This window comes from Elephas maximus, chromosome 18, assembly GCF_024166365.1.
Source record: "Elephas maximus indicus isolate mEleMax1 chromosome 18, mEleMax1 primary haplotype, whole genome shotgun sequence".
In the NCBI taxonomy this organism is placed as follows: Eukaryota; Metazoa; Chordata; class Mammalia; order Proboscidea; family Elephantidae; genus Elephas; species Elephas maximus.
This window is the reverse complement of record NC_064836.1, coordinates 44,092,979-44,110,948: the sequence shown is the minus strand read 5'-3', so window position 1 is coordinate 44,110,948 and position 17,970 is coordinate 44,092,979. Positions and strand designations below refer to the sequence as shown.

The 17,970-nt window shown below is 40.1% G+C and overlaps 1 protein-coding gene across 1 annotated transcript in view; it reads left to right on the top strand.

Moving 5' to 3' along the window:
• Nucleotides 1–16,345, top strand: part of CXADR (CXADR Ig-like cell adhesion molecule) — a 56,409-nt gene extending 40,064 nt beyond the window's left edge. The window contains exons 3-7 of the mRNA XM_049858585.1: nucleotides 1,039–1,243; nucleotides 9,253–9,408; nucleotides 10,772–10,894; nucleotides 11,441–11,579; nucleotides 11,738–16,345. Of these exons, the coding sequence (XP_049714542.1) occupies nucleotides 1,039–1,243; nucleotides 9,253–9,408; nucleotides 10,772–10,894; nucleotides 11,441–11,579; nucleotides 11,738–12,002 (888 nt within the window). The 3' untranslated portion in view covers nucleotides 12,003–16,345. The remainder of the gene's footprint in view (nucleotides 1–1,038; nucleotides 1,244–9,252; nucleotides 9,409–10,771; nucleotides 10,895–11,440; nucleotides 11,580–11,737) is intronic.
• Nucleotides 16,346–17,970: the final 1,625 nt, after the last annotated feature.

The window sequence follows — 17,970 nt, the reverse complement described above, 5'->3', positions numbered from 1 at the left end:
ACTGGCAGTTTTCTTCCAACTCATTTTTTTTTTTTTTAAATAATACTTTATTGTGTTTTCAGTGAAGGTTTACACAGCAGTTTAGGTTCCCGTTCGACAGTTACTACAGAAGTTGTTCAGTGACATTGGTTACGTTCTTCACAATGCGTGAACATTCTCATTATTTTTGTTTCTACTTGTTCTGTTGCCATCCAAGTCAGTTTTAACACAGATTTTATTTCCTCTCCAATTCTCACCTTCAGGTATTTCCATCAGTGCCAATAATAGTGGCTTAGAGAACTCAGTGGAATTAGGAAAGGATCTTTGTTCTTAGTTACAGAAAAGTCTTAGGATGATCATGTTAACCTAAGTACATGTATCTTAAGAGTTTTTTTTCATCTATTAGAGTCTAGAACCCTCAAGTGCTCCAGTTTAATATTAAGACAAAAATGATATTGTCTTTTTTAATTTTCTGTCTTTGATTCCACAGGTAAATTATCATAAGCCTTTTGGGGATAGGGTTGATGTTATACACTTGATTGACACACCACATGCAGCCTATGAGGCAGTTGGAAATTAGAAAACCCTATTGCCCTCAAGTCAGCTCTGACTCATGGCAACTCCATGTGTGTCAGAGCAGAGCTGTGCTGTATGGGATTTTCCGTTCTTCTGAGACACCTCTAGGTGGATTGGAACCTCCAGCCTTCAGTTAGCAGCCAAGCTCATTAACCATTGTCACCATCCAGGGACTCCAGAAAAATAGAGTGTGTAGAAATTAAGAGATCTGAATTTTTGTCCAGTGTTACTCAATAGCTCTCTTACTCATGTTGGGTCTTGGTTTCCCCAATTAAAAGGGGAGTGGACTGAAGGATCACATCGATCCCTTTCTAATTTTTCATTCTGTAATTTGGATAATTGTAGGCTTTTCAAAAATCTGTGTTCTTACTCTGTTTTTTTCTTTATCCCACAATAGTGTGATATATTTATCATTCCTTTAATGAGACAGGTTTTATTTGGTTGGCTGGTTTTTTCTCTTATGTTATTTTGGTTTTCTTTTAGATTATTTTATATTCTGGAGACAAAATTTATGATGACTACTATCAAGATCTGAAAGGACGAGTCCATTTTACAAGTAATGATCTCAAATCTGGTGATGCATCGATAAATGTAACAAATCTGCAGTTATCAGATATTGGCACCTATCAGTGCAAAGTGAAAAAAGCTCCTGGTGTTGGAAATAAGAAGATTCAGCTGACAGTTCTTGGTAAGTTATTTGTATTAATGTTAAGTATTAACAGTATTATAGTAGCAGCATATTAGAGTAACAATTTTAAACATTTAAGGTACCTCCAATGTCCTCAAATATCATAAAACATAAAAGTAGTAGCTTTTTTGGATGTGAAACATAGCAGTGATCAGTTTCTTTGTCAGGTTCACAAAAGAGTTTGAAAGTAAGTGGAGGAATGTGATGATGGGGGGAAGGCCCCAAGGCAGAGAGGAGATCCTTACTTTGTTTTGTCTCGGAATTAACTGGAACCTCTTCATTTCCCTGGGCCTCAGCCTATCTTTTTGAAGAATGAGATTTAATAGTCTTTAAATTTACCCGTGAGATCTCATTCAGCTCAGAATTATTATGTGTTCTTTTAAGCTTTTACCCTCATTACCCTCAAATAAATGAGGTTTTTATTATGAATAATTGGAGTATTTAGGAGATGGAATGTGGTAAAGGGAACATTGACTTGGAATATGGCCATTAGATGTCAGAGAAAGTCATATAGTCTCCCTGAGCATCACTGTTTTGTATCCTTAAAGTGAGAGGGTTAGATAGATGATCACAGGGTGTCTTGTAGCTCTGTATATGATAATGAAGGAGATAAGCATAAGCTGCTTTGTGAAGTGTCAAAGACTGAAAAGTTCCTTCTCCTCCTCTAGTTTCTATGGTGATGTGCACAGGCAGTCTTAACTTCTTCAGTTTGAGACACCCTCAAATGTTGTAATTTATAAATATACTTCTAAAACCTTATTGTGGTGACTTTACACAAAATGTGCATTGGCTACCATGTAGAAAAACATAGCCATCCAGCTCTTTTTTTCTATGACAGCAAATACCCCGTTCTTGACCTAAAGTCTCCTGTTTTGAGGAGGGACTCAGGGACATACTTTATATAGGAAATGCTGATTGCTGGGATTGCCTAGCACACCCTAGAAATAACTAATCAAGGCAGGCCTCCCCACATCAACTTTCACCTCATTCCTTCTGTTGTAGATAACTGACTAGTGTAAAGTAGAAAAGTGTGTTGGATTCCAGAGTCATTTAGAATATCATTGCATTCTAAAGAATGAATATCAGAGCAGATGTGTACTAGAAGTATTGCTGATTCGTGTGCTCCCCAATGACAACTTCTGGGGCTATCCTGATTGGTGAGGCAGTTTTCTGGTTACTGGCAGCATCAACGGGTGGGAAGAAAAGGAGGACAGGGCACCCCATCCTACATGGCACTGCATCAGAATGTTTCCTGTGGTATGAGAGTAAGTGAACCTGGCCAAGGAACCAGGAAAAGGAATATGATGACATTGGAAAGCCTAGCTTTCTGTGTCTATAGTGAGTAAACATGGAGTAACCTTTCTTTTTATAAGTGTGTGTTATTGTTAGGTGCCATGGATTTGCTTCCAGCTCATAGCGACCCTCTGTACAACAGAACGAAGCACTGCCCAGTCCTGTACCATCCTCACAATTGTTATTATGCTTGAGCCCATTGTTGCAGCCACTGTGTCAGTCCATCTCATTGAGGGTCTTCCTTTTTTTTGCTCACCCTCTACCAAGCATGATGTCCTTCTCCAGGGATTGGTCCCTCTTGATGATGACATTGTTGTTAGGTACCATTGAGTCGGTTCTGAATAACAGTGACCCCATATACAACAGAATAAAACACTGCCTGGTCCTGTACCATTCTCACAATCGTTGCATACATATGAAGTGATTGAAATTACCATGACTGTCAGGCACTCCTTAGTCCTCAAAGTGATATCTTTACTTCTTATTAATACTTTAAAGAGGTCATTTGCAGCAGGTTTACCCAATGCAATAGGTTTTTTGATTTCTTGATTGCTGCTTGAATGCGGTAAGTGTGTAAACAGGTAAAAGTTTAAGAGGTGTTCTGAACTCATCCCAGACCCAGGGATACCTGAGAATGTGATCCCGAGTGGCCTTTCTTTCAACACTGCTGTCCAAGAACTCTTAAGGTATATATGGAAGTTCAGCTGGTTCATGATGAACCAAGCAGATTATACCTGGTCATCAGAGTTATTTATCATGGAACCCCTCTTTGATGGGACAGCTGCACTGGAAGGAATGTGATTGGCATGTATTCCCAGAAGAACTGTGGACGAGCACAGTTTGTGTATGTGTGTATTGCTGGATCCCATAGGACCAGGTTCTAGGTTAAATTTGCAGGTTCCAACTGAAGAGGTCATTGCAGCACAGGACAGTGTGACTCTGCCTTTAAGTATTACAACACGTATCCCAAAAGGAGGTGGGCTTGGCAGCTCCTGTCTGGAGGTGAGATAAGAAGGCAGAGGGAGACAGGAGCTGATTGAATGGACACGGGGAATACAGGGTGGAGAGGAGGAGCGTGCTGTCTCATTAGGGGGAGAGCAGCTAGGAGTACATAGCAAAGTGTGTATAAGTTTTTGTATGAAAGACTGGCTTGATTTGTAAACTTTGACTTAAAGCACAATAAATTAAAAAAAAAAAAAAGGGGGTCTTGGATACTGATTGCACATAATACGGCCAAGTGCACTCTCACAGCAGCAGCGGGAGGAATGGCTCTTCTAATTAAACCTTACAAACCCAACATCTGATTTCCTGGAATGGAAGTGCTTTGTTAATGCTAACTCCTTTTGTTAAATCTGTAGGAGATTACCATGGCCAAGCAAACCATGAATTAAACCTAAAGAGGGGAGAAGGGGTTTAAATTGAGATAAGAGGAAAGAGGAAGAAGGTCTTGCTGAAGAGAAAGGAGCCAGGAAATATTCGTTGTTGTTAGCTGCCCCCACTATTAAGAAATAAAAAAAACCAAACCAGATGCCATTGAGCCAGTTCCGACACATGGCAATTCCATGTGTGTCAGAGTAGTAGAACTGTGTCCCATAGGGCTTTCAGTGGCTGTGACCTTTCTGAAGTAGATTGCCAGGCCTTTGTTCTCAGGTGCCTCCTGGTAGATTCAAACTACCAGCCTTTCAGTTAGTAGCCGAGCTCTTGACCATTTTCATCACCCAGAGGCTCTTGCCCCTAATGATAATGGGTGACTGATATACTTTGATCCCTCGAGGCTGCCTCAGAGCCAGCAAAGAACCTCTCTAGCTTGCTCTTCCATCTTCTCAGAGGAATCCTGCCACTCCTGGTAGAAAGCCACTTTTGTTTTCTCTTGGCAGTGAAAATCAAGCTTATCTGTTAGCATTGCCTGAAAATCCTGCCTGGGTAATCTGGAGGAAAGATAAGATGAAATGCCTTCTAGTGATCTGACTGAATCATGGTTCATTGGAGTTTTCATTTGATTCACTGTTAGTTGCTCTGTTGAATACTTTCTTTTGTAGAAAATCTGAGGGAGATGCTACTGTGGTGTCCATAGAATAATGATAGTTCACCACTGAGCCCCTGTGATCTGTGTGGCCATGAACCCAACGTGTCTCTCAGTCAGTTGTATGAATGTGTTGCTGTAGCTTCCCCATAGGCCAGAGCCTGTCCTACTCTTTTAGAATCAAAACAGCACGAAGATGCTGTTGAATAAAGAAGCTAAAGGGAGGTGATGATAACAGAAGGAACTGATTGAGGGTTAATATGGTGGCCACATATCACAATCTCTCTTAAGACCTTTTGCTTTGAACAGACTGACTTGTTCTGAAAGAGTAGAGCATGCACAATTAAAATGGTTTCCTGGACGTATGTAGTGCACTCAGACTGCATCCATGCTACCAGAACACATTGGCAACAACAGCATGTGTGACAACGCAGTCAACTCTAGCCCTAAAGGTCCTATGGCATCTGCAAGCCATTGCTATGGGGCAGGGCATTTTTTTTTTAATTGTGCTTTAAGGGAAAGTTTACAGATCAAGTCAGTCTCTCACACAGAAACTTATACACCTTGCTACATACTCCCAGTTTGTCTCCCCCTAATGAGACGGCCCGCTCCTTCCCTTCACTCTCGTTTTTCCTGTCCATTTCACCAGCTTCTAACCCGCTCTACCCTCTCATTGCCCCTTCAGGGAGGAGATGCCAACATAGTCTCAAGTGTCCATCTGATCCAGGAAGCTCACTCCTCATCAGCATCCCTCTCCAACCCATTGTCCAGTCCAATACCTGTCTGAAGAGTTGGCTTCGGTAATGGTTCCCGTCCTGGGCAAACAGAAGGCCTGGGGGCCATGACTACTGGGGTCCTTCTAGTCTCAGTCAGATCATTAAGTCTGGTCTTTTTACAAGAATTTGGGGTCTGCATCCCACTGCTCTCCTGCTCCCTCAGGGCTTCTCTGTTGTGTTCCCTGTCAGGGCAGTCATCAGTTGTAGCCGGGCACCATCTAGTTCTTCTGGTCTCAGGCTGATACAGTTTCTGGTTTATGTGGCCCTTTCTGTCTCTTGGGCTCGTAATTACCTTGTATCTTTGGTGTTCTTTTTTCTCCTTTGATCCAGGTGGGTTGAGACCAATTGATGTATCTTAAACTTAGATGGCTGCTTGCTAGCGTTTAAGACCCCAGACGCCTCTCTCCAAAGTGGGATGCAGAATGTTTTCTTAATAGATTTTATTATGCCAACTGACTTAGATGTCCCCTGAAACCATGGTCCCCAAACCCCTGGAGGCAGGGCATTTTTACCCCCACTTTCTGTTTTGAAATAATTTTAGATTTATTTAAAAGTTGCAAAAATAGCAGGGAGTTCCTGTATACTCATCATCCGTTTTCAGAGCACAATTATCAAAACAAACATTGGTACATTGGTGTTTCGTTCTGTTGTACGTAGGATCGCTGAGTTGGAACCAACTCGAGGGGACCTAACAAAACAATACTATTAACTAAATTACAGACCTAATTTGAATTTCATGGTTTTCCACAATACATTTATCAAATGTCTCCTTAGTCTCCTTCAGTTATGTCAAGGGGCGTGGGATATCAGTATATCTTGTTGTTAATCATGATCACTTGGTTTAAGTTTTATCAGATGGGCTTCTCCACCATAAAGTTACTATTTTTCCTTCTGTAATTAAAAAATATCTTAGGGGAGATAGTTTGACACCATGAAAATATCCTATTTCGCCTCATGCTTTTGCCTCCTGAATTTAGCATCTATTGATGGATCTCTCCTGGAGTTGGGATATTTTGAAGCATGCAGAAATGACATTCTTAGAAGGATGACATCATGATAAAACTACATGCTGTCCTCTATAGGGGTTTAGAGAGCTTTTCCTATAGACCCATTCGGCCACTAGCATGGAAGGATGATGATGGAATATAGGCATGGAGCACAGCATTACTAAGTTGGTGCAAGTGTAACTGGACAGTCCAGTACCCTTACCTGGGAAGGACTATTGGCTGTGCTCATGCTCGTGGAGTTAAATGTTCTGAGGATAATGGCCAGCTATCCTGAAAGCCCAGGCCAACAAAACGTGTAGGAGACAAGGCTTTGTTTTTCCTTTGTGGTTTTTATCTTTCTTCCTCTACCATTCCAGCAGGACTACCATGGATTAAGAGTTACTCTTCCTAGTGATGGAATCGTTGGGGTTGGGCATTTAAAAGTATTGTATTTTCTCTTCCCAGCGGAAAGCACGTGGGCTACTCCAAAGTGACACCGGGAAACCAGTGGTGACAAAATCTTGTTTTTTTGTGGCTGCAGTATGTTGAGATCCCAGACTCAAGGTGGCCCTGGAATTCTGAACAGTGGCTTTTAGTAACTGCCATATTGGATATGCTTGGTATATGGGAAAGGGAAATTTTAGGGTTAGAATAGGATATTACCAATAGATTTTTGATGTACAGAGCATTGTCTTAATACCTCCTTTACTGCTAGCATACAAAAGGATTTGTGGGTAGTTCGAAGGCGAACAAGGCTTATTTCAGTAAAAGCTCATAAGATGAAGTAATTTGCAAAATTAGTGTGAAAGTCCAACTGATGTAATCTCCATGGCAACTGTCAATCTAAAAACAAACAAATTTGCCTAGAAAACTCAGCAAAGCAGTTAAAAGCATTGCTGGTCCCTATTAAAAGTAGAAGTAGCAACAGGTGAAGGGCAGACATACAATCAAACTTAGCTGAAGATACCCCACCGGACAGGACAAATCCTGTTGGCCAACTTTGGAAAACAGTTTAGCAGTCTCCTATAAACATACACTAACCATATAACCCAGCAATTCCCAAAAGAAAGGAAAAGGTAGGCCTATGGGTTCATGGATGGCCAAACAGCATTGTTCCCAATAGTAGAAAACTATAAATACATCTTCACGTTTATTCATAATAGTGGAAGAATAAAAACTCATACAAGACTGAAAGGTGAAAATCAGCTCAAATTAAAAAGGAAAAGCAGTCCTGATATTTATTACACTGGGAAGACACAGGCAGATAAAGCCAGCTGCAGAGTTTGTAAGAAACAGTTTCTCCCAAGGTTGTAGAAAAAAAACCAAAACCAACCCCATTGCTATCAAGTCGATTCTGACTCATAGTGACTCTATAGGGCAGAGTAGAACTGCCCTGTTGGGTTGCCAAGAAGCAGCTGGTAGGTTAGAACTGCCGAGTTTTTGGTTACCAGTGGAGCTTTTGACCACTGCGCCACCAAGGATCCCGAAGTTGTAGCTGTAAGATGCAGACTACTGCTGTCTTCCCAGTGTCGTCCCCAGACCTGTTTAGCTCTACTCATCCTTTACTGGGGGTACAGTTGCTGAACCACCCTCACCGCCTGACAGAACCCAGTCCCTGTTTAATCCCCACTTCTCCTAATCCCACCCCAGAAACAGCATCTGCTTCAGAACAGATACCCACTTCCCTTAGACACTCTTCAGAATCCTTCCAAGTCCCTCCTCTCTTGTCCAGTGGCATCCCGCGCTTCCTCTAGAGTGCCATCCTGACTCATCAGTCTGATGTTGACAGACTACGTGCTTACTCAGGGTGGGTTTAGCTGATTAGGCTTTAGCAATAGCCGCCAGACTGGAAAAAGTGTTCATCAACAAGTACATAAAAAAAAAAGTACACAGATGAGGAAATTTATGCCGTCATCATTCATTGGAATACTACTCAGCAATTAAAGTGAACGAACTACTGGTGTATGCAGCAGCATGGATCAGTCTCAGAAACATGTTGACTAAAGGAAGAGTAGAAGACCAAAAAGTATATGCTGTCTTACTCCATTTATATGAGCCTAGAAGATGCAGAACTAATCTATAGGGGTAGGAATCCGAGCAGTGGCTGATTGGCTAGAGTTGGGGAGGGAGATGGACTGTACCAAGCATGAGGAAACTTTCTTGGAAGATGATTGGGTAGTGCTTGTCAGAAGTGATCAGCCTGCAGATTAAGATACGGTTTTATTGTATGTATGTTCTGCCTTCATGAAGTTTCAGAAGAGTATGAGATGACAGGTGTTAATCCAGGGTGCGGGTTGGGTGAATTGCAGGAAGTAAGTAAGTTTAGCAGCTGCTTTAAACTTTTACCCAGGAAGACCTGGGACATAACCTCAAATTTACCTCTTTATAACATTGCTTTCTGGAAAGTATAGAGTGAATGTAATTGTGGAATGTTAATTGGTCCTTGCTGCACTAAGCAGATTGTCCCTGTTACTAGAACTATGTATTGTAAACTCTCTGATTGACGGGTAGCAGCACCCAGAGAGATGTGACTTGGCACATACTCCCAGAGGGCTACATGTCAAGCACGGAGTAAAAGAATAGGTAAGGAATGGAGAGGAAAGCTTCCTTGAGTCTTAAGTGGTCCAACCCGCATCATCCTTGCTCTTTTGAAGTGCGCCTTGTGGAACGGAGGAGCGCAGAGCTGCCCCTGTTATATTGCCAGACTCCTAATGCAGTTGTTGCTTGCCTGAGCTCCTTGCCTGTTTTTTGTGGGTTAAAGCTGAGTAAACTGGTGTTGAGAACCTACTGTGGCTTTTCAGTCTTTTTGTTAATTCTGAATGCAGGATCCACTGATAACAAGCTGGTGGCTGTGCAGCATGCTCTGTGTTTAAGTGTTATAAAAGTGAATTCCATTTTCTTGTATGAAGTTTCTTTTTTTCCTTTTCCCAGTTAAGCCTTCAGGTACGAGATGTTACATTGATGGATCAGAAGAAATCGGAAATGACTTTAAACTAAAATGTGAGCCACAGGAAGGTTCACTTCCATTACGATATGAATGGCAAAAACTGTCTGACTCTCAGAAAATGCCCGCGTCATGGTTAGCAGGTACTGCTGATTATCCGATTTGTAAGGTGTGCCGTTGGTTTGAACTTAAATCCAGTAGGGGGTGTGTGTTCGTGTGTGTTTAATTCCTGAATGCCTTCCCTTTTCCACACAGAACCATCAAAGTTCTGTGGGAACCGATCCAGTGTTCTATAATGGCATCTCAATGTCATATAGTATAAGTTAATAAATAACATTTCTGTAATGATTTCACCTTTTAGTATGTTATATTTACTAACTTTGTGATTTTTTTTTTCAATTGATGATAATGATGGGAAATGTTCATATCATAAATTTGATAGTGGCTAAATTATAACAGCAAGAACTGGATCTTGACTGTTTTGCCTTGTTAATAGTTCGTGTTGGAGATGTAATAATTTACCCATGGTGTGTTAATTGACCTGGTAGTTAAAGCCAATTACTAACTTAAAGGAATGCAACACTTGAACATGACTTACCCTGCTTCCCTCCTCCCCACCCTGGTCTTAAGTAGGACTTGGCTTCTGTTTCGTTTTTCAAACCAAGAGGCCAAACTAGGTGATCTGAGATCCCTTCTGACTTTGTCTTGTATGTTTCTTCCACATGATAAGTTTTTGCAAATCTTTTTGCTGCACCAAGAGCCTTTATGGCATGGGGCACTTCTTATAAATCAGATGGTGGCAGAAGTGGGTTTATGTGTAGGACCAGCTCCTCTGAATCAGCTGAGGATCTCTGTGCCTGGCTAAAGGAATCGTGGTTTCTTTTACCTTGATACAAGTGAACTGGAGGCATGATTGCTTCATTCCAGGGCATGCATGTGGCTTGCTGAACTGTTTGTGCAGCCCAGTTTTAGTCTGTTGTGCTTTAAACTAAAATCTCAGAGCTAAGAGTTGAAATAGTACAGACAGTCTGTGGATTACAGACGAGATCCGTTTCTAAGCCTGTCTTTAAATCAAACTTGTAGGTAAGTTGGAACAGGTACATACGGTTCTTATTTAGCGTCATTTAGTCAAATGTTAGTCCGTATGTTTGTCTTAGAACTGTCCCCCATAGGGTTTCCAAGGATCGGCTGGTGGATTTGGATTACCAGCCTTTCGGTTGGCAGCCTTAACGTTTAACCACTGCGCCATCAGGGCCCCACATGCATATAGAACACCTGAGAAAACACTTCCAAACTGCGCCACAGTGTTTTCATGAGGGCCAGGAAGTAGTATGCACATTTGTCATTACAGAACCTTGTATTTAACTCAAATTTTTAATATAATAGGCTTGATAGCAGTCCGTTCTTAAGTATGAGTTGTCCTTAAGTCAGACATTTGTAACCTGGGGACTGCCTGTACTGTAAAAATGAATTTTGCACTTCTTTTCCCTCCCCTTCTCACCGTAGAAATGACTTCACCTGTTATATCTGTAAAAAATGCCTCTACTGAGTATTCTGGGACATACAGTTGTACAGTCCAAAACAGAGTGGGCACTGACCAGTGCCTGCTACGCCTGGATGTCGTTCCTCGTAAGTATCTTTCCGTCAGTCGTGATAACGTTTCTTTCTGTTACTTTATAGAGCTCTTCTTTGAGTCAGTCAGCAAGTGTCTGTCCAGGGCAAGGGGATGCTAATTTTGCACAAAGCATTTTGTGGCTCGGTTATTAGCTTTTCTAACTTATGGAAAGGAGAAAATACTATATTAACAAAATCTTCTTCATTATCATAGTGATATTAAATTAAGAAAATAAGAGTTGTCAAATTAACTTTCGTGTACCATATTTAACCATTGTAAGTATGAGCAGCTTAGAACATTCTTATATGCTAATAAAAAAAAAATTTTTTTTTATTTTTTTAACCAGGATAGCTTTGAGTATTAAAATTGTTTACCCTTGTTTCATCTTTTTTTATGTTTTATGTAGATTATACATTTCAGAGGAAAGTTCTTTTAATGAATTTTCCCCCTAGATCATAAAAGGCTAAATAATTCCCAACCTATTAGTGTGTATCCTACCTTCGGTATGAATATAGTTTTATTTAACTATTAATTGTATTTTTATTAACCTCCTGTTCTAGCTTCAAATAGAGCTGCAACAATTGCAGGAGCTGTTATCGGAATTTTGCTTGCTCTAGTGCTCATCGGTCTAATTATCTTTTGCTGCCGTAAAAAGCGCAGAGAAGAAAAATATGAAAAGGAAGTGCATCATGATATCAGGTAACTAAATACACACACACATACTTTTTATGTACTTAGTATATACTAGTAATATACTAGAGGATCTTCCCCCACCCCACCCATGATTCGTAGCTTACATAACTGTAGGTTTTAAAAAACTTGTTCTTTTAACCTGTATCGGGAACTTTGCTTTCCAGAGAGGATGTGCCTCCTCCAAAGAGCCGAACATCCACTGCCAGGAGCTACATCGGCAGCAATCATTCATCCCTGGGATCCATGTCTCCTTCCAACATGGAAGGCTATTCCAAGACTCAGTATAACCAAGTGCCAAGTGAAGACTTTGAACATGCTCCTCAGAGCCCGACTCTCCCACCCACTAAGGTAGCTGGCCCAAATCTCAGTAGAATGGGAGCAGTGCCTGTGATGATCCCAGCCCAGAGCAAGGATGGCTCCATAGTATAGAGCCTCCTCACTGTTCATCTGTGCTCTCTCCATGCTTCTTCTCTTGAGATAATGAACACCTGGTCTCTTCTAAATTTCATTACCAGCCTCAAAAGGTACCAAAAAGAAGTTAATCAGAAACCATAAGGCATTTACTTTGAATAGTTTTGTTTGGTTATATTGAAATCGTAAAGGCATTAAAGTTACTAAAGGTAAATAAACCATCCAAAAAAGATAGATTTTCTGTAAGAGGTTGATTTCATAAGTTTCACAATATTAATACCTAAGTAAGATGTAGCACTTTGAATCTGAAACCATAGCTGGAGAAATTGGTGAACTTACATGCACACCAAGCTGATACTTGAATCATCTGGAAGTGGTACTTTCTAATTTCTTCCATTTGTTTCTGGATACCTTTCTCATTTAATTTATGGTCCATTTAGTGCCCCCCCCCCCCCCGCAGTTGGTAAGGAAACATTCATGGCAAAAATACTTACAGACATATATGTTCCTTCTTGATTTTATAGCTTGTTTAAAAACTCTGAAGTGTGTTTGGAATGTTTTTAATAACAGAAAACACCAACATGTTTTAGAAATTACTGGTTTTACTTCTGAGTCACTTAATCATCCATGAACCTTGTTTATGAAATGATTTCAGTATTTAACCGATAGACTGCTACAGGGCTAGAGACATATACACTCTTTTATATGCTAAAGTCAAGGAGCATCTATCAGGTTCATTAGAGATGAACAAATGTCAGCTGCACACAGAGATGACAAGCATTGGTACAGTAGTGGGGATGGATTTTGTTGGAGAGTGATCCAAGGCCTCCAGGCCAATGGCGGTATTCATGGCGGTGACTAGCCAGATCAGTGACTAAGATTTTGTAGCTTGCCCTATCCACTGAACTCATGGACCTAGACTCTTTAAAAAGAACGGCTGTTCCCAGCTAAACACAGGCTCTCCACTGTAGCTGATATTTTTCTAGTAAGAAAAAATTATAACTCATTTATCACTTGGTAGTTACAGACTGAAATTCTGTAATTATTGGTTCCAAATTTTAAAATTTCCCCCATTCAGTTTTTTTTTTTTTTTTTTAAACGTTCTTGTATATTTTATATGTAAGAATCATTATATAATCCTTACCCTCTTGAACACAGTTCCTGGAGGATATTTTCCTTATAGACGCAGAATGATCAAATACATTGTGAGAGAGTAAGTCTCCTCCGTCAGTTCTGGGAGGATGTACAGTTACTATTGTATGGCCAACATGTCTTTGTGTAGTTCCAGAAAATCACGTTGAGCTTTGAAAAAGTGTGAGCCGTAGTTTTGTGAAAGTGATTTATCCTTTGAAAAAAAAAGAAAAAAGGCGCAAAAGGATACTACCTGCCAAATGTGTTAAATATTGTTTTAGTAGAAGAAAGTGAACCCATTGTGTTTCCCTTCAGATTGTGAGGGAGCGTGGATATAGTGGAGTGAGCCAACAGTTTCTCTATAGTAAATACTAAGGTCTGCAATAAATTTCATTAGCTGTAAAACCTTTTCCCTAGATTTTAGTAGGGAGTTGGTTTCTGTTAACCTCTTTGGGTGCTGTGGTGGTAAATGCTGCATTATAAATTAATGTTGGCATGAAATTACAATTAAGCAGAATATTGTGTACACTTTTTAATGGTAACTTAAGCTGAATGTCTGTAATGGATTAGTGTATAGTTTTACATGTTTGGAAGCATTTTTAAAATAGGTTTTTAACCTTACATACAGTTACTTTTATACCTGTGTTAAACTTTTCATCTGTGCCTTTTGGGTAATGTAATTTTTATTATGAATTTCTGGTGCCTATGAGCTAGCTATCACCTGAAAGGTGCTTAGAGGTGAAGGTACTGCTTCCAAAAATGCATCACTGTGACACCTATCCTCTCACTTTGAATCTTGCCCCTTCTTCTCTGTTCTTTTTGGATGCAGTTAAATGTGTTACTCATAAGGATTTCAAAATGTCAACGCCCCCAGCATTCTTTGACTGTGTTCATGGCTTCTGATTTTATAATAGTAACTATTTTTGAATGCCAGATGGCTGGACTTTTTTATATGAATACAATGTATTTATAAGATACTATAAGAATAAATATGTAGCAGAACACAAATTTTAATATAAAGTTGGTCCTTTCTATTCCTGATTGTCATGTAATGAAGATTAAGCTATCACTATAAGTAGAAATTGGAGCCCTGGTGGCACAGTGCTTAAGAGCTCGGCTGCTAACTAAAAGGCTGGCAGTTCAAATCCACCAGCCCCTCCTGGGAAACCCTGTGGGGCAGTTCTACTCTGTCCTGTAAGGTCGCTAGAGTTGGGTTGACCCGATGGCAACAGGTTTAGTTTATAAGTAGAGACTACTCCAAAAGGTGGACATGTGTGAGACCCTTCTTTCCCCTAGTCTTCCTATTTATCTAGAATTTGGCTCTAAGTAAATCAGTATCTCTTTCAGAAAAGTTTTCTGTGTAGATAGATCCGTACCAACTGCAGTCTGAGAAATGAGCTAGTACCCTAAGGAAGACCTGTTACGTGTGGTTAAGCTGACAGGACAGAATTGAGTTTCAGGCATGTGTCTCCAGCTGCTTTCCTTTAAATTTCAGGTGATCCAAAGGCCAGATAGTATCACTACTAACTTCCCAAATAATCCTCACTGATAATTTCAACTGAGCTAGAGATCAAATATTTGTTATGGAATTGTTATTAATCATCAGTAGTTTACTCAAAAAAAAATTGCTGTACAAGCATTTCTATAGAGAGACAAAAACATCGGTCAAGGACGACGCTGCATCTTCAGAGCAGAGCCGTTGAGGGCCACTCTACACCTAAGCAACCCAAAACACTGTTTGTACGTTACACGGAGTAACTCTAAAAGAAATGATACCGTGGAGTATGTGGTTCTGCATCTTGAATATGAAGTAGCTTACAGGTTTTTTTTTTTTCCCCCTCTGCAATCTTACCAACTTTCCCCAGTTAAAAAAAAAAGGAGGGGGGGGGATCTCTTTGATCACACTAACCAATTATTCTGGAAATTATAACTGCTTTTGACTGTCTGCCATGGCATTTTTCAGGGGAAATACAGCCTGAGTGTGTCTTGGGGGATGTTAATTGAGGAGACTGAAACTCTTATTCATATAGATTATGGATATGAAGAAATATCTGACTTCTAACTAATTATTTGCCTCAGTTTATATGTTGCTTTCACCGTTCCTCAGTTCACCAAATGTTTAATCAAAGACTGAGTCATGGAAATTCGGAGTATTAGTTCAAGGGGCAAGTAAACATTTTGAGTAAACATAAAAAGGGCCGATTGCATGAAGCTGGATATGGAATTCTGTAATGTATGGCTTCTTAAAAGAACTATTCTTAGTGTCTTTGTGTGTGTGTGTGTGTGTGTGTGGCATGTATATTTGAAGTTATATGAATGTTAAAAGTTTTTTCTTATTTTCATCTCAACAGTGTTTAGGGCTCTCAGATGCCTTATTGCAGTGTGAACAGAGAAAGTTCATATTTTATGTGGTTAATGCTTCGGTGTGTCTCATGAGGAGTAGTTTGTAGAAAATGTTGGCACAGTTTTAACTTTTCTAGTGGGTCGTGACATATGTATATATTATATGTACATGTATATATATATCATGTTTCTGTGTTTAGTGGTATAAATATTCTGGGCAAGTTTTACTATTTCAAATACCTTTGGCTACTCTTGGAATAAAGACAACACATGCTGCAATAGAATTTCTTACCTGTTTGCCTATTTTGACACTAATTTTAGTCCCTAACTGAGCAGGACTTGGTTTATAAATGTTGGAGAAGCAGGGAAAGAAAATAAATGTGTGAATTGTGATTCTGCTTATGCCTCCTCAGGCAAGACTGATCATTTATTTTGTGGATGGTAACGCCACCAAATAGTTGCTTCATCTCGCCACTTATTATTGATTAAAATCACGTTTCCAAAACCCTATTTTTATCATTTAAAGTATGGTGGATATAAGTTGGGTTTGATTTTGATCATGGACATTAAAGCTCCAGTCACTGAAGAGCCTTGTGTTTTCTGTTAATTTATTTAATGACACAAGTGTTAAGAGAACCAGAATTCATTGATTCACTTATTCTTGTCCCTGACTCTGAATTTCAGCGATAAATACACTTGTACTATTGAGAAGAAAAATATTTTGACACATCACGTATGCCAAGTAGAGAGTTGGTAGTGTCAGTTTCAAACTTTTGTATTTGAAGTTTCTGGCTTTAAATATTCAATGGTGCAGATTTTGAAATTTGTAACAACAAAATTTGTTTAAAAAAGCAAAAACTTGCTCTAGTTTTGTGACCTTGTGTACTTTGGAAATAAAATCAAGAAAGCAGTTTTCTGCCTTGCAACTTAGAGTGTGGTGTGGCTTCATTGTGCCTTTTTTAAATGTTTACTGAACTTTGAATGTGCTATTCCTCTCTGCTCTCCTGAGTCAGGGTTTCCTCCCCCACCCCTTGCATACTCTGATAAACAATAAAAAGTATGACAGTCACACATCAGTGAGAACGTGCCAAACATACATATATCGTACATACGTACGTGCATACATATATATACGTACACACACCAGTACCAACCCAAACCCACTGCTGACTCATAGCGACCTTATAGGTCAGAGTAGAGCTGCCCCATAGGGTTTCCAAGGCTGTAAATCTTTACAGAAGCAGACCGCCACATCTTTCTCCCTTGGAGTGGCTGGTGGATTTGAACTGTAGACCTTTTGGTTTGCAGCAGAATGCTTTAACCACTGCACCATCAGGGCTCCTTGAGAGAGAGAGAGGTGTATTTCCCTACTCTGTGCATTTATATGACAGGATATATTATTTGGGGGTGAAATCCTCAAAGTTCTGTGATTATTTCAGAATTTACAGTTGTAAACCCAAGATTTTCAGATACGTACCTATATGTATTAAGTACATACACATCTACTTATGGCGTAAAGCTATTTTCATTGACTTCTAAATGTTATTTCAGGTGTTGTGGATTGAATTGTGTCCCCCCCAAAATATCTGTTGTAATTCTTTACCCCCCTATACCTGTGGATGTAATCCCATTTGGGAATAGGTTTTTTTATTATGTTAATGAGGCCGTATCAGTGTAAGGTGTGTCTTAAACCTATACCTTTGAGATATAAACCAAGCTGATTAGGCAGAGAGCAGGAAGCAGAAAGATGGGGAAAGATATGCCACATCACAAGAAGACCACCAAGGACCCAAGGACCAAGGGCCTTCCCCCAGAGCTGACAGAGAAATCCTTCCCCTAGAGCTCGCACCCTGAATTAAACTTCTAGCCTGCTAAACTGTGAGAATATAAGTTTCTGTTTGTTGAAGCCACCCACTTGTGGTATTTCTAGTATAGCAGCACTATAGATAACTAAGACACCAGGAAGAATAAGGATGGGGTAGTAAGTAGTGTTTCTGTAAGAAGACGTTTTGAGGAATATTTTCTTCATACCAAGGTCTCTCAGTTTCAGTGCTATTAATATTTTGGGCCAGATAATTCTCTGTCGTGTGGGACCATCCTGTGCATTGTAGGATGATTAGTGGCATTCCTGACCTCTGTCCACTAGGTGCTACTAGCACTTCCCACCCTCCCAGGTGTGACAACCAAAAATGTCTCCAAACATTACCAAATGTCGCTGGGGGTGAGAGTGGAGTGCAAAATCATGCCTGGTTGAGAACCACTGGTTTATGCACACAGACACAAACCAGGTGTGTCAAATTGATTCTGACTTATGGCAACACTCTGTGTGTCAGAGTAGAACTGTGTTCCACAGAGTTTTCGATGGCTGCGATCTTGCGGAACTAGATCATCAGTCCTTTCAAGGTGCCTCTGAATGGACTTGAACCTTACAAGCTTTGGAGTTAGATGTGTTAGAATACCAGTTATTACTAGGTGCTTTATTTAGCTTCAGTTTCCAGTGCTTAAAATTGGG